Below are 22,537 nucleotides of genomic sequence, written 5' to 3'. Positions count from 1 at the left end.
GAGACATCCATTACACATTGATATAATTCACTGTCGCGCAGATGACCCGAAAACACTGCGTTTTGGTATTATTCCAATTTATTGAATTTTCAAAATAAGAGGATGGGGGGTTTTGATATATTAAATTTAGTCAACTTAAAATCTGAACCGATTATTTTTTGGCGGGTTAGAGGCTTGAAGCCGTTAACTAATTTCTATGCCACCATCGTATGAGACCTTTATCTTCGCAACGCTCTGCATCTCCATAACCTCACTGAAACAAGCGCGGCAACTCCGTGCTCTCCTCCTTACCAACACCGCCGTCGACTCTCGCTCACCGTCCTTTCACTAGCCTGCTGCAGGAATTTTATACAGTTGAGGATTTGGCTATTTGATTCAATCCCCAAGTTGTTAAATTTGGATTCTTGAGTGATTTTTGTCTTCAGAGTCTCAGACTGCTCTACTTGGGATGTACCTGCAGGGAATTGGAATCAACGAAGACATTTTTTAGCAAGCGGGATGGTTAATGAAGAAGATGTACTGGTGGCTTCGAATTCTATGCGTTTGGGGCACTTGAAGAATGACGAAACCATCGAAAAGTGTTTCACTCCATCTTAAAAAAGGATGTTGTTCTCTGGACTGAGATGATCATGGATTATTTCGGGAATGGCTGACGGGGACAAGTTCGTTTATGTAATGTTCCAGGAGTTTTGAGTGCTTGAAGTTATTTTCTGAGATAGAAAAACATGGTCTGAAACCAGACCAAGGGCTGGTTTGGTATTACTGTGCTTTGATAAAAAGCTGCTGTGAGAATATGCGGCTGTGCTGTGAGAATAAGCGGCTGTGAAATAAAGCAGCATAGTGTTTGGTAAACTTTTTTGTAAAAGTGCTTTTAGAAAAAAAAAGTTGTATGATAGTGTTTGGTAAACTTTTATGTAAAACAACTGTGACTGTGTGAAATAACAAAAAAAGGTATAATACTCTAATAATTTAGTTTTCTTAACAAATAAAAGTGAATTACTAAATATACTTTATTTTTAGAAGAAAAATATTTATAAACTTTATCTTAAATATTAATTAGTATGACAAACTACTTCAATTGAAATATTTTAGACTGAATAGCTAGGATTCATTAGTACAATATTGTTAATGTACTTGAAAGTAGTCTAATTAGATGCATTTATCAAACTTGTTGTTATTCAAACAATTTTCAAAAACAGTCCAACTTTACAAACAATTTTCACCGTTTAATTTCTTAGAAACAATATTAGAACCAATCTTCACCATTCATTTTTCAAAACCGCTCAATCTTCACATTTCATTTTTCAAACTACGTCTTCCCGTACTATTGAAACCCAAAAAGTTCCAAAAATTACGAAACAATGGCATACGAAAGAGATGTATTTGAAGATCCAAAAACTTTTAATTTGGCATGAATATTTCTAATGAACAAAAAATTTGACATGAGTGCATCATATAATTGTAACATGGGGAAGGTCGAAAACAAAACTAAAAAATTCTCTAGATTTTCTTCATTTTATCTTTAGTCGGAGAAATCTTTAACCTCATCTAATAAGGTAAAACAATTATTACAACAAAACTGTGGAAAGGGAAGAGTCCAACATTGGAGTCGGCTCACAAGAAGAAAATGTTGCCTTCTAAACATATGACTAGGCAGCACGAGTAACAGCTACATGTATTGCCTCCGTAAGATGAGGGACGGTCCTTGAGCTCAGACCCGCCATGCTAATCCTTGGCATGCAAGGATTCAAAAAGTTGAAGACGCATGCTGATGATACGATCAACCATTTCCTTCAACTCAATTGTCCACTCATTGAACAAATCCCTGACCACAGAAGAATTAAGTGATAAGATCATTAGAAATCAAATAGGGAAGGAAAAACTATTTCTGGGTTGGAGTTCAATAACTAGTTGATGATACATCAAGTCAATTATTGTCATTTTGCACATATATGAACAAGATTCAAAGAGTACCTATCCTTGAGGATGGTCGCTACAATAGATGCACCATGAATGGGTGGGTTCAAGTACATAGGCCTGATCACAAGCTTCAGTTGGCTCTCAACCTTGCTTGCAACATCAGCATTCTTGCAGACCTATGTTCAAGTAGAATTTTCAACAACCAATATAATCAAGAACCATTTAAGATGTATGGCAAGTATGGAGTTTTTTCGTATTAAATTTTAGTAGGATGCATCAAAATAAGGTAACTCACAACTGAAAGTTATGGAATGAGTCTTACAATGCTTAGGGCTCCAACACGTTCGCCATACAGACCCATGTTTTTTGCATAACTTTGAGCAATAAGGCACTCTACACCATCAGCAGCAAACCTACGAACAAACTGTGCATCTCCATCCAAACTTCCACTAGCAAAACCCTACAAATACAAGAAAACAGTTCATCATGAGAAGTTGGAATAGCATGATGTTAAACAGAAAGAAGAAACTAGAGTGTAGAGAAATTGGAACTCTACACGTGGTCTACCTGATAAGCATTGTTGAAGAAAGGTAATTTCTCTTGATCTCACAAGCTGTCTGATCTGCTCCTACTGCTCAAGAATTGGATTAACACCGGTGGGGTTATGAGCACATACATGGAGAAGTACAATTGCTCCGGCGGGGGCAGAACTGAGGTCTTCTAAGAGGCATGTTAACTAAATGAAAAGAGTATTAAAACAGAATGAAGAATAAACACGTTATAAGGCCTGCTGCCATTTAACTTCAATAATGTTAGCTTTTTAAATTAAAAGAAAAATCAATTTACTGACAATGATATAGCTTACATGTCATTAACGAGCAGCTGTTCGGCTTTTCTCACCACATTCAGAACAAGTGGTTTTCCCTCCTGTCATTCCATGAACACAAAGGCGGTTAAGAAATTAACACATTCGCAAACGATGATAACAAAACTAGTGCCACTACCTTTGAAATAAAAATCCTTCAGTTACGAAGACGTGCATAATTTTGACAATGAAACAAACATCAGCTTGAGTCGGCATGCTCGAGTCCCATACATTAGAGAACATACATTTCGCTAACAATACATACTAAAGCTTTGTAATCATGTTAAATTCGGTCCAAAACAGACTCACCTCGGTTCGAAAACCGAAAAGGATTTTACGCACGAACGATCAAAATACAGATAGACATTCAAGTCACCATTTAAGATATACTGTAGTAGCTACAACGGTGACATATACTTATTGGGTGCTGGGGTTGAGGAAAAAGATGCAATCTAAGCTTGGCCATCACCATTTAAGATAGACACATTTGTTCGCAATAAACCAACAACACACACAGACCATAATAGACACATTTGGCAAAAGTGTAATCCTCACTATAATGGTGATCTGTTAGACAACTACCAAACCAAGTTTGCAGGACAATTCAGAAACTCTCCATTTTTTATAGTGAGGATTACACTTTTGCCAGTTGTATTTGTATGTGATCCCAACTACAAATACGACTACGTACAAATATATATATAAGCGATCCCAGGTACACTATATACGACTACGTACAAATATATACCATCATAAAGAGAACATGATTAATTTTCCAACTTTCAGGAGAAAATCAATATGCATATATACAAGTAAAAGTATGGTTTTACCTTTTTAATTGCAAAGGCAGGTGAGGCAATACAACAACAACAAAAAAGTATCAGTGGGGAATTGATCAAACCAGTCAATTGAAGTAGCAACATGCAAATTCAATGTCAATACAAACATATAATCAGCAGCCAATTCAACAATTAACAAGCACCATTGTCATCCATAGTGGATGAGCTACCAAGATCAACCAGAGACAAACTGAATTCCCAACCTTTCCCTCCATTTCTCTCACTTGCTTTTTACAAGTCTCAGATCCAAATGGTACCTCACCCCCAAACACACCATCCCAGAAACCCCCCAAACCCACCCCAACTCACTCAGATTACCAAATCCTAGCTCACAAATCTCACCCTAACAACAAACCCACCATTACCCACTTCCCCAAATCACAAAAATCACCCACTCCCACTCTACCAAATCAAAACCCTAAGATCTCACCAACAAAAAACAACCAACAATTAAAAAAATCACAGATTTGCAACCATTCCATTCGCTTTCTCTGCTACCCTTTTCGCCAAACCTCCCATTTTGCTCCCTCTCCCTCTCCTCTCAGCATTTGCGTGGGATTCTTATTTCTTAATAGTTATCTGTCTCTCTCTCTTTGTTTTTTATTTTTTTTCTTTTTCTAATTTCGCTTTTTTTGAGTGAGGCGTGCGCACATACCCTCCATCCCCAGTTGTTTTTCCAGACACCCATACCCTCATCCCTTTGCTCTTCCCACCCCTCCATCCCCAGTTGTTTTTCCTGACACCCATCCCCAAATTGTAAAATCCAAACAAATAAATAACAAATTTTTACAAGAGCAGCTTCCAAAGGGAACCTGGAGAAACCTGGAGAACGAGAGAACGAGAGAGATCGCTGGTTTTTGGAACGAGAGAATGAGAGAACGAGATAGTGGTCTGGGTTCGGGTATGCAAGAGCTGAAGGCGACAGGGAAAGAAGGGCAATTTTGGGTTATTGAAAAATTCATTAAACGTCCACTATTCACCCGTGTTTTCTAAAATAAGCTGTTTTTGGAAGCTGCTCAGGACTCCTTCAGGTTTTGGGCTTCTTTTCACCCCCAACTTTGAAAGAAAGCTGTTTTTGAAAGTTTACCAAACACCAAAACCCCTACCAGCTTTTTTTCATCCTAGCTTTTTTTTTAAGCACCTCAATCCCAAACTGCACCCAAGTAACATTTTATCTATGCAGTGAGCCTGCAAACCATGCTTGGTTGAAGAATGAAGGATAACGGTATCACACCTGGGCCTAAGCACTACCCTTGCATGGTTACTTTGTTTGGATACTCCAGAGGAACTTTTGATCAGTTAACCATTTAATGGAAATAATCTTGGATTGTGGAGAGCGTTACTAAGCTCGTGCAGCAGAGCGGGTTTTAAGTTTAGACTCACAAGATAATGCAACTAACATCTCGTCGAACCTCTATGATGCTGTAGGAAAATGGGATAGTGCTGTCGAAATGAAGAGAAAGATTAGAGTAATGAAGTCGAAAAAGGATCCTGGACTAAACGGGACTAAATCAGAGCAAGAGGTAGCTGAACCACTGCACTGCATTCACAGAAGCGTGGTAAGATCACAAACCGATGAATTTGATGAACCGATTTGATACTATATTATAAGTTTTAGAATCATGAAGCATCACCACTTGGATTCAACACCACTTATTTCAGTTTTAGAATTGATACAAACTCTTTCCTGCTGTCGGAGTAAAAAGTGACTGAAATACATTTAAACATTACGAGGATTAACATGATGCAAACTGCAAATACAAAGGCCAGGTTTATAACTTTCAGCAAACTCACGGAGTAACACGACGTTTACACTCATGATGGCCAAATTTATTCTCCTAACAACTGGCCTAAAATGTAGCTCGCTGACATATTTCAAGCATACTTTTGTGCAATCTCCATAAGTGTATTGGATAGTTCTTGAGGCTTCGAAAACATTGGCATATGATCGGCACCCTTAATCTCCACCACATTTTTAACCCCGCTGTTTGCAATCATCCATCGTTGAAATTCCTCAGATACTATCAAATCTTTGTCACAAACCACATAAACTCGTGTAACTGACCCGTATCCCTCATTCGAGAATTTCTTCATCTTAGCCATTTCTTCACGAAATAATGAACTCTTCCTTACTAAACTCTTGGCAAGTTCCAGATCCTTTGAACACACACAACGTAGTTACATCAGTTCAGGAAATATATATAAATACATGGACTACAAGCTTAATACAAATACTAATACATCGATTTTCATGATATAATTGCAGTTCATTTTGTGAGCTTGTGAGAGCAAGATACCTCGATCGGGCTGAGTTGATAGAGGTTCTCTTGTAAGAACTTGGGACCAAAGAACATCAATGTCAAGGGTTGTTCGGCGCTTCCAAATTTCTCAAAGCGAGTGTCCAACCATGAGTCTGCCGGAAATTTTTCCATGAACTTTTCACACAGAACAAAACAATTTTCAATTTAACTTTGCTTTCTGTTAAAAATTTCTAATAGATTAAAGAACATGCAGATACCTGATCTATAATATAAGAGGGCTGGTGAGTTGTGTCGGGCAGAAACGCAGTCAAGAAAACGGCAGCAGAAATTTTGTGTGGGAACTTTTCCATGGCAAGGGCCAAGTTCAAGCCTCCGAGACTGTGTCCTACGAGGATCACCTTTTCTTCCGGACCGAGCGATTCTATCAACTCTAACAAAGGCTCAGAGTACTCAATCGCTGAGTGAACATCTTGAATCGCCTTCATGTTGATGCCGGAAGCTGCGAGGTTAAGCGCCGTGACTCTGTGACCACCGGACTCGAGCTTCTGTTTGATCTTGTACCAGCACCAAGCCCCATGACCTGCGCCGTGTACTAGAACAAAATGCGCCTTCTGTTCTCCGTTGGATCCTGCCATTTCATCTGTTGGGTATGAACTACCATTCTACAACTGCATATAAAGATGGCCAAGGCATGCACTAGCATTTCAATGTCACAGTGACAGGACGACGTGTCTGTGCCGATTCAGACATTAAAAACCTCATATACGAGAAATTTTAAATTAACCGGTATTCAATCCCGTACTTAAATAAAATAAATGAAAAGACACAAAAAAATAAATTATTTTCTGCCCTTGTATTGACATGTGGAGTATCCTTGAATAGCCACGCTTAAAAATATCTCTCCCCATATACCTCATATTCCCAGATTTGTCATGCTAATCATGTGCCCCACTTTGGTCCCACCCTCTCTATCACACAAACCCTAGTCCAGTTTTCTCGTTTATAAGACATCACATTGTGCACTACTTTAAGTGTGGCTCTCCCGCTAGCCTACGTAGGGAGAATTCTGAGGTCCGTCACTCAGATTATGTTTCCGTGCGGACCTAGATATAAAAAAAAAACGCCACATAATCATTCTCAAGATTTGTCATGCTAACTCTATTCTATTTTGACCTCACTCTCCCTTTCACACTAACCTCAATCCGGTTTCCTACTCAAGAATTTCTCCTACTTGGGAGGGACTAGTCAAATGTGTTTGCATGCGAGTCAGCAAAATCATATTCTATGGAATGAGATATACTCTAGATTTTTGTGTCCAGAGTCAACAAATTTAGAGACCCTAATCGTTTAAGAAAGAGATAATGAAATTCGGACTGTTTAAGCTTTTGAAATTTTACTCGTTTTGATAATTTTGTTTAGGGAGACTTTGGATGTGGTCTTTAGCTATGAATTTTCTTTGATTGAAACCTTGTTGGTTTTTAATTTTTGATCGAGGTCCCTGAAATTAATGTGATAATTTATTTCTACGTACGTTACTATATTTTTTAAATTAAAAATTAAAAATTTTAGTTGTTTATATAAATGAGATTTAAAAAAAAAAAAAACCATAATTTGTGGGATTAAAAATATTAAAATATAAATATACCATAGTGTGTGTGTGTGTAAACATGGGTACATTCATCAAAATTAACCAAAAAATTATTGTATCAAAACATGGGTACATTCTTCAAAATCACAAAAAAAAAGATATTAGGCTTAATAACATTAGTAAATTTCTTCGATTAAACTTGACATGGATACATTTTAAAATCAAAGAAAAAAGAATGTACCCATATAAGTTTAAAAATGGATTAGAAAAAAATTGAATAGATTTTATATAAAAATAAAGGGTACATTTTACATATAACAAATTAGTATATTTAAGAATGAGTACATTTTAAGATTAAAAAGTTTTACATGAATGGGTACATATAATTAGCATGGGTACATTTAGCAAAATAAAAAGTACAAATAAAAAAAAAACATATATGGGTACAAATACAAATAAACTTTAAAAAATATGGGCACAAAAAGAAATTAATATATGGGTACAAATTAAAACTGAAAAGAAAATTGGTACAAATTAAAAAATAATTACATTTAAAAACTAAAACTAAAAAGATATGATAAAAAAATTAGTCATAAATATAAATATACTAATGGTAACATTTTTAACATTAAATGAATATATTTAGAAATTAAAAAATATTTTATTATTGAAATAATTAATGATGTTATTAATATCCAAGGACCTTGATAAAAAATTGAAAAGGAATAAGATTTTAATCAATGGAGTAGCAAAATGAAGGATGAGAACCTAATTTCTCCTTTTATTTATAAGGCTTAAAATTATTAAAAACAAGCACAAAGTAAATAAATGGAAAAATTACACATAGAGTATACTTTTAATACTTGATTTTATAATAAGACAACATTTTTTAAACATTTCAAGCGGGGACAGAAGTTAATACATGTAAAAGATGACTTCATTAGTCTTTTTTTCTCTAGAGTGTAACTTACAAAAATACCTTTTATAGTGGTAAATTCTTTTTACAATTCGATCTCTTCATTTGTTACTCATTTCTCTCTCTTTCTCTCTTCAAGAAATATTAGGCTGAAGGTGAAGTTGGAGCGGAGCTTGAAAGATTGGCAATCGGCGAGAAGCCTCTCAGATCCTATTCAATTTCGTTCCAATTTCTCTTTTTTTTTTCATTGATTCGATGTTTGAGTCGTGTTGCATGTACAAATTTCTAATTGTTGTACTTTACTTTCTTCCTCACTTTCTTGGCAGTCAAACAGAGCACAAACAAAAAACCAGAAATGATAAGCAAAAGGCACATATGGATGAGTAATCAAGAAGCCCTTAAAGGAGTCCTAGTGAAAAGGGTAAACACCAAACTGAACCACATCGAACTTCTCGCGGCCGAGTCCTTGACCTTGAAGTAGTAGATGTCGGCACAGTTGAACTGATTCTGTAAAAATGGTCGAGAATGGGTTGAACTGATTCTATAAAAATGGTCGATGACGGGTTGAACTGATTCTGCTAAAATGATCAATGACTGATTGAACCGATTCTGCTAAAATGGTTGAGGATAAGTTGAACTAATTTTAGTAATAAAGGATACCAACTGATTCTACATATAGTTTCAAAACTGATTCTACAAAAATAATCGAGGATGGGTTAAGCTTATGGCATATATTGATTTTGTTGGAGTTGTGAGGGCTAGGTTCTATTAACAACCCTAACCCTTAGAAGTATGGCTAGTATTTTAAAACATTGTTTCCATGTTTTTTGGCTAGGCTTTAGTTATTTTTATGTTTTAGTCTCTCCTTAACATGTTTAAAAACTAGTAGAGTTCCTTAAAATATAGTGAAAGTTTTTGTTTCTATATATAAAGCTCCCTAAATAAATAATAGATAATAATCCATATCAATTTGCATTAGAGCATGGGTAATGGTGGGGTCAAAGTCCTTGCACTAAACACGAATTTGGCTCCCAACCTAATCTTGATAGTGTTAGCCATATACTAATTTTTACTTCTAACATACATTTTTCAATTTTCGGCCGTTCATTCAAATAAATTGAAGAATATCAATGACTAAGATTTAACATTGGTGTGTGGAGATAAAAATACATGTGTGAATACCATTATCCTTTGATATTAGTCGTAAAATCTAGTATTTTAAATGTTTTATTGTTCTAATCGTGAGAGGAGTTAGAGGCTAAAAAGCTTTAAGGAGTCTCATGCAAGAGATGGGGCTAAATTAACCTAGGCTAGTTGGTCACATCATGTTGCATACAAAAGTAGTATAAAAATGTGATCTCCTTTATTTATTTAATTTTTTTTAAACTAAAAACGAAAAATAGTTATCAAATAAATTTTTCGTTTGCTTTTTCTAAAAGAGAAATGATTTTAACACACAATTTCTCACCTTATACACAGTCATTTAGTTTCGTAGCCGTTAGATTGAACAAATATAGTAAAATTAACGTTCAAGATTCATAAAGGATGTGCACAAAGTAAAGAAATGTATATAGAAATCACTACCCTTCCAAAAAAATGTGAACTAAAGGTAAAAATATGATTATCAAACGGCCTTATAGTTCGAAGCTTTGAGTTTTTAAGTTTCAATTTGTGTCTTTCTTTGTACATTTATCCGACATCTCTTCCACCATCATTTATTTACTCTTCATTCTTTTGTTCCATGTATTTCCACAAAATGTTAAAAAAAAAAAAAAAGTCAAACACGAAATTGATATCAAACGGATTGCCAGACTTGACAAAAAATAGAGCCATATAATTTCAAGGGCTTCTAGTTTTCTTCTTCCAATAAATTCAATCTGCTCATAATTATTGACTTAGAAACCCCCATCATCACTACGTTATTGCTTCGTGACTCAGATAGTTGGACAAAATAGGTTAGTAAGAACCAATATGATTGATCAAGGACCGAAAACGAATCTGTCAACTTCTCAATTATAAAATTTGTACACACAGAGCGACTCAGAACTACATATTAAATTCGATTTTTGTAAACAAAGAGTTTAATATCAAATTACTATGATTGATTTATTGTGCGACATGGTCTAAATTTTTCACACTTTTGGTTACAATAAAAGAGGAGAAAAAAAACTTGTATAAATGTAAAACGGGTGTGAGTTGTTGGCATCGGAATGTCGTGATCTCAATCTTAAGCATAAGTTAGGGATAATGAGCTAACAATATTGAGAGTTTGATCTCTCTCACTCTTCGCTTTATGGTAATTTCATTTTCCAATCTCCCATGTTCTTAATTCACAACCCTAAACGCTTGACTGGTATTCTACTAGGGCATATAACCAAAATTTTCACATTTCAAATAAATAGTGGCTATGTACATGGTTTTAATGATTCGATCTCAGTTATTTTTAACAAGTACGATACTAACAGATGTATCGATACATTACTTGGTAAACAAGTTTGACAATTCCAGCATTATCGAAAATAAATAAATAGCATAGCATATGGCATGTGTTTTAGTTAAAGTACAACTTAATTAGGTATACTTATTTTCCTATATCCAAAAGAGAGTTGCAAAGTTGTTGGGGCTTGGAAAACATTGGCATATGATCAGCACCCTTAATCTCCACCACGTTGTTTTTTATCATTATATTCACGGTTGAAATTCAGATGCTAATCCTTTATTTTCTTTTTTTTGGAAAAGAGAATCACTCACTGCAATCTACCTTTTTTTTTTTTTTTCGAAAAAAATCACAGAGACATTTTAATATTTCTTTGACCACCAACGTGTAATTCATTAACACTAAGAATCAAATCCAAAAATATATCATATAAAATTCAGGCCTGAAATTCTTCCCGCTACTAGGCCTACCCTCATGGTAGTTGATAACCCTTTATCTTCATTACAGACGACATAAACTCGAGTGACCGACCCAAATCGGCGGTTCGAGAAATTCTTCATCTTTAACAAGTCTTCAAGAAAGAGTGAACTTGTCCTCACTAAGCACTTAGCAAGTTCCAGATCCTTTGAAGAATTGGACATCATCAGATGCACTTAATTTATTATATTATTGTTTTGTAAAATAATAATAATTATCATTATTATATTTATTATTATTTTACAAAATAATAATATAATAATAGTAATGACTTTCATTTTATTCAAGCTACTCTTGAAGACCAAACATTTTTCATGGATTAGACAAAAAATGCTTTCTTTACTTTTTGCAGATGAAAAAACTAGGAAAGCAATATTCACACCCTCATTTTCTCTTTTTATTTTTACTGTTGTAGGCATAATTTATTGAACAATATTGGAGGCCATAGGAGAGAAGGTGCGGCATAGAGAGAGAAAGAGAGAGATGTGTAATTGTGGGTGTGTTCTATTCCACCCCATTGTGCATTTATTTATAGTAGTAGGATAGGTAAAATCCTTACCCTTTAGGACTACAACTCTTAATAGTTAATAAACTCCTAATAGGAATATTAGGACTACAACTCTTAATAGTTAATCAACTCCTAATAGGAATATAAGAGGTATTCCTAGATATACTAGGATTTTCACAATCACATTCCTAATCTAATAGGACTGCAACACTCCCCCTTGAGTGTGTAAATACTCAAGTAAATGGCGCATTAGGTCTTCAATGATGAAGTAAGTATAGTTGATGAAGTCGTCGGTACAATGAACAAATGTCTCAAATCAACGGAAGAATGCATAATCTCATTTAAATTGAAGTTCTGATCTAGTTGAAGTTTTCTCTTTTAAGTGAAAACATCATCGATGGTAATCTCATTTAAATTCCATCGATGGGATTATGCATTCTTCCGTTATGCATTCTTCAATTTAAATGAGATTATGCATTCTTCAATTTAAATGAGATTATGCATTCTCCCCCTTGACTTAATGCAACTACCATATAAGTGAAAACATCATCGATGGTAATCTCATTTAAATTCCATTTAGCTCATCCAAACTAGTATACTGGACCAAGAACTTCAAGTCTAGGGAGTAAATCGGATTAATCTCATGAGATGGAAATAATATGATACAACGATCAAGTATGGATTCATTGTTGTGTCGTGTCTTCCTCTTCTAGGGAAGTGAATCCTATGAACCGATTGATATGTTGTGCTTCAGGCCAAGACAGATTGATTGGCTATCAGCTGGTGTATCGGACCGCCAACAGATGTGTCCAAACCATCCAACAGGGGTGGCACACCCTTCAGGGATGTTGACTCGACTTCCGTTAAGTACGTCTATCTTTGCAGGCATGTTTGCAACTAGTATATGATCTCATCACTTCAACTAGATCAGAGGAATGCGTTTGGGGCAACATTCTGAAAGCTAGAATTCATAGCACTTGCTTATCACAATTGTGTGGTACGGGGATCGAGATGAGACATAGTGGGCAACGTCCACGCAAATTCACGTCGTTCTACAGGAACGTTGACATTCTTATCTCCCCCTAATGGCAAGAAGATTGTCTCATTGAAGTGACAACCTGAAAATGACTGATAAAAAGATCGTGTGCAAGGGCTCGAAGAGAGCTAGTGTGAAGGAGAATCATGATCGACAAAGATTCACATCCTTCTTTAAGGACCCATGTTAGTACGTTGTGGTGGCGCAACTTGGCACATGAAATGCACACCCAAATGCGTAAATACGAAAAGCTTCAGGTTCATACCCAGTAACCAACTGTAACGTCATATAGGTTGGGCGGCGATGGGCCTCAAGGTAGACCAACATAGATAAGTACAAGATTTCATAGCCCTAGGCAGAAACCGAAAACTTGGTACGTTTACCAAAGTTAGGCGATCATTTAAATTGCTCTTTATGATCTCTAGGCGAGGCTATTTGTGGTGAATCATGGGAATTCGATGTTCAATTATAAACCCAAAAAATATGCAATACTTTATCGAAAACCGTCGATATAAACTCTCCGGCATTATCTAGTCTCCTAGACTTTAAGGGATAAGTATAGTGGTGAGCCCTTAATCGGCCATGAGGTTTAGCAGCAATGTGTGTGGATAAACATGTGACCAGTTTGTCGATTCATCAACCAAAGCCATAAGTATTTATATGATCCGCATTTTGGTTGGATTAGTCCACATATATTCCCTTAAATCTACTGCAAAAAGCGAGTCATGTCGTATCTTTGCAAGGAATGATATAGAAATCAATTTCCCTAATGAGCAGGTTTGGCAAAGTGTGCTTGTAGGCACAATATCCTTACTTCAGGTAAAGAGATGCGTCGTAGCATCATTGTTCGACCTAAGTGTCCCAAATGGTCATGCCAAAGCAAGTAAACTACTCAATCACCCAGCTCCAGGCTGGCCATATATGGCGTGTGCCCCAATTGGGGGACAGCCCATTAGCCCCAAATCAAAGCTTTAGGCTCATTTTTGGAGGTGGTGCAATGATATTTCACTCTATTTTCTTCAATGGTTTTATTCATAATCATTGTCATCTCGAATATCCTTTAAAACTCAACAACAGGGAGTATTTAAGGTTCCTTAAATGGTAATTCAATACCATTCATACAACGAGGAGTGTGCCAATGCTATTAATCGGGTTGGATAGACCTGAAGTCGTTGTTATAGATGTGATTTAGGTGTAAAGTTAGTGTGCATAGTGTCATATTCATCCAAACAACTAACTTTCCTACATTCCTACCTAATCACGTGTTTAATTGAATTGGGTTACATGTATTAAGAAACATGATTCAATTAACTCATATTCGAGGACAATATCAATAAGTTATCGATAAGTAAAACAATCACCATATGTGAATCCAAGAACATGAAAAAAATGTTCACAAAGTAAATGGTTTACTAAAGGGATTCGGCCAACAAGGTCATCTATGTCAAAATTCTGCTCTTCCAATGATGTTTGGTGGAGTAAAATTAGTCTTACATATTGACTGCTAGAATGGTACTCCTCAACAACATTGGTAGAGGCACGAACATGTGCATAACCAAGGATATATTCCATTGAGACGGAAGTAGATTCTGCAGGGTTGAGGTTTGGAAATATTATTCGTTATTCTTAAAGTTTTAGGTCTTAGATGTCAAGGATCATGCTTTGGGCATGATGCCACACCAAGCCCTGATTCTACCATATGTTGTAAAAACAAACTTGAAATTGGATTGTGAGAGAGACAGACCCGAACTTGGGTTCGGTAGACTCCAGCCAAAGCTGAAGGGGTCTTGTTCAGTAGGTCTCTGCCGAAGCAGAGTAGTACCTTTTGGTGTACCTCTGCCGAAGCAGAGCATGCCCTTCGGTGCATCCCTGCCGAAGAAGGGCATCACCGTTTGGTAGGCTTTGACCGAAATCAGCTGAGCCATTCGGTAGACTCCAGTCGAACTACGTCTATACATTTCTCTCACGTTTGTGGTAGTAATCAGATCTAAGAATTTGGTAAACTTCCGCTTTCTACATTGCTGCTTTAGGAGTGAGTTAGAAACATGGAAGGACGAGAAAAATATTCTTTAGTCAAAATTCAATCGGATTTATCAACTTCAGAATTGTACTCATTCATAGACGTAATCATGGTGTGCTTCAGGCAATGTCTTGTACCCCACATAAAGTGGTTTCTATTATAAATGTCCAAATAAGGGAAATCAAACTTGTGACGATTCAACAATCCATTGAATTGGAGGGAATAAGATTGTGATTGGTGCTATAGGAATGAATCGTCCATAAGCATCAAAGTTAGAACATTCGAGTTCTAAGACATGATTTTCATGAAAAATGTCGGATTTCATGGTTGTATTGTTTTATGAAAACTTCAGGTTTCAAAGGCACTAAATTTGAAACTACAGGTTCAATTTTAGTTTATGAACATTTAGTTCATAAAAGAGAAGTTCCTGCAAGAACACATAATGCAATATGATGATTTAAGTATAGTTGACACACCCCAACCGGAGTCGAGGCGTGCTGGCCGTTACGTGAGAGTGACGTAGCTAAGAGTCCACAAGGAGTAATTAAAAATGTGAACAAATTAAAACCAAAGCTAAAACTTATTCAAGGTAAAAATAAGTGAGTATGCGGAAGTGGTCAAACCCAAGTTACAAACATTTAGAGCATAGGTAAATTAAAGGTGCAGTCGAACTGATTAAGTACTAAATACACAACCAGAGAGAAGACCCCTACATTAATCAATGGAATGTCATAATCCGCCGTGTGCCACAAAGAAGAATAGTTATCTAGTACCTGGAGGGGCGAAAAACAGAATGGTGAGTGGGCAAAAACAAAGCTTTAGAAAACACATTTATCTTTCTGAAAGTACTAACCCCTCACTGTAAATCCCGTATAGTTTCCAGAAAATAATACTACGTATATGTATGAAAAACCAATACACAAAAGCAGTGACAACAAAAGCATGTCATGCCACGATTTCTTAGCGATAATAAATGTAAGTCAGGTGTGACTTAATCTAAACTATCATGCCAGTCGGAGTCACCTAATGTGACATGTACGACTAGACCTATTTGCTCATCAGTCTATGCTTGTACACGAGTTGGAGTCACCTAGTATGACCTATACGACAGGGCTGGGTGTAAATATGTACATTCTAGTGCTACGATCACGTGAAGGCTAGCGATAACTCGCGAGTCACCTACAAGTCAGAGGCACCTAATGTGACCTGTACAACAGGGCTGGCACCAAACTTGGATCCAAGACGAGCGTGCGGTGTATGAGGTGAACATCATATGAATGACTGGCCTTAGCCCGGGGCGGGAGCACTAACACCAGGGTGCAGCAATGATGAGCTCTAAATGAATATATGCATGCCAATATAATGCAACCATTTCAATCATATAACAACTTACCTGAATTACTTACGCCTCCCATAGGATCATTTGGCATAATCACAAACTCATAACAAACAACATTCAAAATATAACACATTTAAACCATGGCATGCTATACACAAATCAATTTAAAACATTTTTGGAAACCAAGAAGTTTATATATATACAAAAACAAATGCCCACTCACTGATATGTCGAAGAATCGTAGCCCTCTAGCTTCGCTAGTCCACGTTTGTCCTTGGGGTATGTCTCCCTTATATGTGAAACAACTATTTTTAGTTAATTAAATAGCACATGAACCAAAATCTAGGATACACTTCTCATAGTTTGCTCAAATGGAAGGTTTGAATATACGAAAATGATCTACTCGAAGTCACGAACCCGCACATGAAAACCACTCGCCGGACACACCGTGCAACCCATAACCGTACGTGCGGCCACGCGCAAGCGCTTGCACGACATGTGCCGACAAAACCCTAACAAATGTTAGGAATATTCTGTTAAATAATAACGGCGTTACCTGACACCGTCAGAATATTTCGTCAACTTTGACGAAATATTCGCCTTCTTCTTCAGTGAGCTTCACTGTCCACCACTGTCTGCCGTCTGGTTCGTCGGATTCTGGGAAAATTTTCAAACCTTCATATCTTTGTCATTTCTCAACCAAAATCCATAAAATTTATACGGATTTGAAGCTTGTGACAAGGAGAACAACATTGTACCTTTTGGGGATCCAAAAATGACCGAAAAATGGCCTAAAAATTCCTCGAAAGATTTGACCAAAACTGAAACTTCTCGAACTCGCGTGATCCGATGTCAACTCCTTCCCAAACTTAGTCTAAGGTCCCTATGGAGTTGAATAAAAGCTTCCCCACATCCTAAAACCTTCTAATCTCGCCGGGTTCGCATAAGAGCAAAGTACACCAAGTCGGAGTTTCTGAGTTAGCAAGTCAAAACCCGTCCGTTCGACAATCAGGAGGTACGACTGGGTTCGTGAAGTCAAGATGAACACGATGATGGTATTTGCAAGTTCAATCTGTGATGATTTAATGTATGTGTGTGGTGATGGTGGCTCGAGTGCAAGAAGAAAGAAAAAGAAGGTTCGAGAAAGAAAGAGAGTACCGGATTGGGCAGAATAAAGAGAGATATTTTCTGATTGGGTTAGAAGAAACAAGAACTAAAATAATTGGTGGATAAGGATAGGAACAGGTCAAAGTTTCAAAGAGAAAAACAATAGAATTTCATAAAAATGTACTCTAACGTATGATATCAAAACAGTGTTTTCGACACTGATTAATTAATGCACCCGCGAAATAATTCTACCTGTTTGCGTACTTTAATTATTCGTAACTTTCTCATTACGACTTCAATTTGGGTCTGACGCACTCGTGACGTCGAGGCCAATTTAATTACGACAGCGAGAAAATAATTTAAAACTGAGCAAATACATCCACGTCACTTAGCCAACTAGGGCATAATCGCACTACACACTCGGGGAGAAAATTATATAGAAAATAGGGACGGGTTGTCATAGTCTACCCCCCTTAAGAAAATTTCGTCCCCGAAATTCCAACATAAACTCAAATCAATAATCAAATAACAGACGTGGATATAAGTCTCGCATGCGTTCCTCCATCTCCCAAGTGGCTTCCTTAACTGAGTGGTTCTTCCACAAGACTTTCACCATACGAACAGCCTTGTTCCTAAAAACCTTATCTTTCCAATCCAGAATCGTTACTGGAACCTCATTGTAAGTCAAGTTTGGGTTAATCTCCAGTGGCTAAGGAGGAATCACGTGTGATGGATTAGACACATATCTACACAGCATAGACACGTGGGACACGTTATGCACCTTCGATAATTCTGGAGGCAGCTCAAGCGGGTAAGCAACTTCACCAACTCCCTTGATGATTTGATATGGTCTAATATAACGAGGACTTAGCTCCCCTTCTTTCCGAACCATACCACAATTTTCCACGGTGAGAGCTTCAAGAACACCCAATCTCCAACCTTATATACCCTGTCAGTCGAATGTCTATCAGCGATACTCTTTTATCAATCATGGGCCGCCTTCAGGTTAGCTTTTATCACCTGAATGTTCTGTGTAGCCTGATCCATAATCTCAAGGCTAGCTTTTATCACCTGAATGTTCTATGTAGTCTGATCCACAATCTCAGGGGCCCACTAAAACTCTCACCGACTTCAAACCAACATAACGGGGTACGACATTGTATCCCATAAAGCGCTTCAAAATATGACATATCAATGCTAGAATGATTGCTGTTATTATAAGTGAACTCAATCAAAGCTAAGCGTTTATGCCAAGCGTCTCCGAACAGCAACACCGAGGATCTCAACATATCTTCCAGTGTCTGAATAATTCTTTGAAATTGCCCATTCATCTGAGGGTGATAAGTCGTGCTGTAAAGCAAATTCGAACCAAGAACTTCTTAGAAAGCTACCTAAAATTTTGAAGTGAATATGGGATCCCGATCAGAAATGATACTAACCAGAACACCATGATACTTAACAATCTCTGAAACGAAAAGTTTAGCTCATCGACTTAAAGAGTAATTCTCCCGGACAGGCAAGAAATGCGCTGACTTAGTAAGCCGATCAATTATCACCCAGATACCATCATAGCCATTTCCCGTACGAGGTAACTTGTACACAAAATCCATGGTGATATTCTCTTATTTCCATTGAGGTAAAGGAAGTGGCTATAGCAACCCAAACGGTTTCTTCCTTTCTGCCTTAACCTGCTGCTAAACTACACAACGACTTACATACTCAGCAATTTCTCTTTTCATACCAGGCCAATAATAGAATGGTCGGATGGTAAGATACATCTTGGTACTCCCAGGATGTATCGCATAGGCTAAAACATGCGCTTCATCAAGTATCTCTTTCTTCAATTGACACACCCCGACCGAGATCAATGCATGATGGCCATCATGTGAGAGTGACGTAGCCTTGTGCATAGTGCGGAAGCAATAGAGATAAGAAATATACGAATAATTAAAAACAGAATTACTAGAGTGCACTACTAAACAGGATGTGATAGGAGTTAATTACAAAAGTAAATACTCATAATCAGAGCATAATAAATCTAGGTGCAATCCAGTAGGACAAATACTAGTTATACGGTACCAGGAATGTCTTACTATTATTTAGATAGGTCAGAACTGCCGACGTCCTCAAGCCACCAACAGCAAGCTTACTTAAAACCTGGAGGGGCGCAAAACAGAAAATGTGAGTGGGCAAAAACAAATGTTTTACAAAACCATTTCATTTATCAACATATCTAACCCCTCGCTGTAAAACATGTATAATTTTTCCCAGAATCAAGATATAAGCATAAACATAAATAAATAAATAAATATATATATATATATATATATATATATATATCTTAATTCAAATCATGCTTCACATAATCATATTCATATGTATGCCATGCCAAGATATAACAGGGTAAGCAATTCAGGTAAGAAGAATTTCATAGAAATATAACATGCTAGCCGGAACCCCTGTGGTAGTCTGTACGACTAAATTCATAGCTCGAAAGTCACTCTAGCCGGAGTCACTACAATGACCTATACGGCAACATATTGCACAAGAGTGGGAACCAAACAAACAGGTCTAAACGACAATAATGGGTGTAATACAATCATGCTCAATACTACTCTTACATAATAGTTGGGCAATGAATCGCTAGTCACCTACGAGTCGGAACCATAAATAAGGTCTGTACGACAAGATTGTGCACCTAAATTGGATCCAATATGAGCATATGGTGCGGGAGGTAACATAATAAACAGGCATGTGCCATATCTATTGCTAAATCACAATCACCCTAAGTGCAGTTTTATGAGCTCAACATTATTCAATCACATATCGCATCATCGATGATTCACATAACCAAACCTAACTTACCTGAGCTTACATGAGCGTCCACAGCACCACATTTATATATATAAAGCATCACATACCAATTCATACATGAATTATAAACTTATATGCATGGCATTTATGGCGTACTATCATTTAAACACATATTTCTAGGAAAATATCAAGTATATAATATATACTGAAAACCAAAAGCCCACTCTCTGGTATGTCAAAGGGTCATAGCCCCCGAGTCACCCTTGAATACGCTCATCCTCGGGATAAGTCTCACCTATATGCGAATTAATTATAAAAACATTATTTTAAAGCACATAGAAAAAACTAGCTAATAACTTCTCATACATAGCTCAAAATGGGTATATGAATATACCACGGTGACCTACACAACCTCAGGATCATCCCCAAATTTTCAGATTAATTTTTGGACCCCTCACCTGCCGCCACGTGCCGGCGAGTGCACGGCAAGACGCGCCACCATGCGCAGGGAATCTACGGATTCCCTAACTACCGTTAGGAATATTCCCCTAAATATTCTATTAAAACCCAACGGTAACCGTTAATCCTAACTGATAGCGTCAGAATATTCCATCAAAATTGACGGAATATTCCGTCGTCTTCTTCCTAAATCCCCGGCGACCGTCGCCGTCGTCGGAAACTGGGGATTTCGAAAAACCTTGTTTTCTCACTCATTTCTTCACCATTTTTCATGAAATTTGAACCATTGGAAAGCTAACAACATGTAGAATCATGTTATACAAGTTTCAAAGCTTAAATTTCACTAGGTTTTCCCCGAGAAAGCTTGATAGTTCGGCTTCTCAACCCTCCGACGTCCAAATCCTTCCAACAAAGTACCCTGAGACTCATGAGGACCTCCTTAAGCTTCCTATGTCCTTAGAATTCCTTGAAACAAAAGGTTTTACGTGTGCATAAACAGTGCACAAAATATGGGTTAGGTTTTCTCAGGTTCTTCACGGTTTTAAGTCTTAAAGATGGTATAGATGTACTCAGGAGCTTGCAAGGGACAAGAATCTCACCTTTAGGACGTCGATCTGTGCCCAGTGTTCTAAAAATCGGCCTAGGTGGCGCCTAGGCACTGTGCATAGGTGTGCCGATCCGATTAGGTTCGAATCGTTAAGAAAAATCAGGGAGCTGTTAGGCATCCGCCTAGGCATTCTTAGGCAGCCTAGGCGGTCTAGGCGGCTGTCTAGGCGGCGATCTAGGCGGAGTGAAATGGTTTCCTGGGAAGAAATTCCAACCAGAAACCCAGAATCGCAAAATCTTTCTCGCCGCTTCGACTCCCTCTCTCTGTGCACCACGACTTTCTTAGTTGTCGTGACTCCATCTCTCTGAAATCCATCGAAGAAGAGGAACTTACAGCTTAAAACAAAAGAAGAGGAAACAAAAAAAAAGGAAAATTTACAGAGGGAAACGGCAAAAAGGAAGAAGAAGAAGAGGAAAGGGAAAGAAGACGAACTGACGAAGACGATAAGGAAAATGAAACAATATAAAAGAATAAAAGTTCCCGGTTTCAAGGCCTTTGGGAGTCTCTAGGCTGATGTAAGTGTGATGGGGACTATGGGTGGAGAGGAGGCACACCACGTGTGTGGTGCTTTATGAAATGGGGAAGGAGCATGCACCTCTTCATAATTGTCCATTTATAATTTCTGACCTCAACTTTCAAATCAATTGCAATATAGGTTTTGACCGGTTTTGGTGCTCCGCCAACCCAAATAAAATTATAAATAAAAGAGAAGATTTGGGGGATGATACCATTGTGCGTGGTTTGACCAAAGGATGATTGGCATGGCTTCTTAGTAGTTTTCTTATGAACTATCCAACCCATTACATGAGAATATTACTTTTATCTTTTAAAAATTAGATATAATCATTTAAAATGTTTTAAATTATATGGCACATATGCTTAAGTTATATTCTTTTATTATCTTATTCATGGATTTCATACAAGTATAATTTTATTTTTATGTATCAATATGCACTTATTTACAAGATATACAAGAAATTTACCTAAATCCGCCTTGGCCGCCTAGGCGCCCGCCTAGATCCCACCTAGCCGCCTAGGCGCTAGGCGCTAGTCCACCGCCAGACTAGCGCCTAGCGTTTTTTAGAACCTTGTCCGTCCCTGAGTGTAAGCCTTGATGCTTGTCCGTGCATGAGGGAAAGAGAGAGAGTATGGGAGAGAAGAGAGAATGTGAGTGTTGTGTATGGTCCACGTGGGTCACCAATCCAAAACCACAAAAACAATCTCTAAGTCTCATAATAAGTCACACACTACACTACAATCTCAACGTCTAAGGATAGAACCGTCCTTTCACGTCCTCGAGAATACAATAATACATATCTTCGGGACGGGCTGTGACAATCTCCC

At 37.3% G+C, this 22,537-nt stretch overlaps 1 protein-coding gene and 1 pseudogene across 1 annotated transcript; both read right to left on the bottom strand.

The window, feature by feature from the left end:
- Positions 1–1,496: 1,496 nt before the first annotated feature.
- On the bottom strand, positions 1,497–4,012 carry LOC103456368 (aspartate aminotransferase, cytoplasmic-like; annotated as a pseudogene).
- Positions 4,013–5,315: 1,303 nt separating this feature from the next.
- On the bottom strand, positions 5,316–6,637 carry LOC103407108 (salicylic acid-binding protein 2-like). Its single transcript, XM_008346059.4, has 3 exons — positions 6,143–6,637; positions 5,922–6,059; positions 5,316–5,781 (listed from the first exon to the last, which is right to left on the bottom strand). The coding sequence occupies exons 1-3, from the start codon at positions 6,518–6,520 to the stop codon at positions 5,500–5,502; spliced, it is 798 nt and encodes a 265-aa protein (XP_008344281.3). The 5' UTR covers positions 6,521–6,637; the 3' UTR covers positions 5,316–5,499.
- Between the last annotated feature and the right edge of the window lie 15,900 nt (positions 6,638–22,537).

This window comes from Malus domestica, chromosome 02, assembly GCF_042453785.1.
Source record: "Malus domestica chromosome 02, GDT2T_hap1".
NCBI classification, from domain to species: Eukaryota; Viridiplantae; Streptophyta; class Magnoliopsida; order Rosales; family Rosaceae; genus Malus; species Malus domestica.
Note: the sequence above shows the minus strand (reverse complement) of the source record. Positions and strands in the feature narration are given on the sequence as shown.

Coding starts and splice junctions, on each gene's coding strand:
- LOC103407108 (XM_008346059.4), bottom strand. CDS start 6,520: ATGGCAGGATCCAACGGAGAACAGAAGGCGCATTTTGTTCTAGTACAC. Junction 6,060..6,142: donor CCTCTTATATTATAGATCAG/GTATCTGCATGT, acceptor CTGTGTGAAAAG/TTCATGGAAAAATTTCCGGC. Junction 5,782..5,921: donor ATCAACTCAGCCCGATCGAG/GTATCTTGCTCT, acceptor GTGTGTTCAAAG/GATCTGGAACTTGCCAAGAG.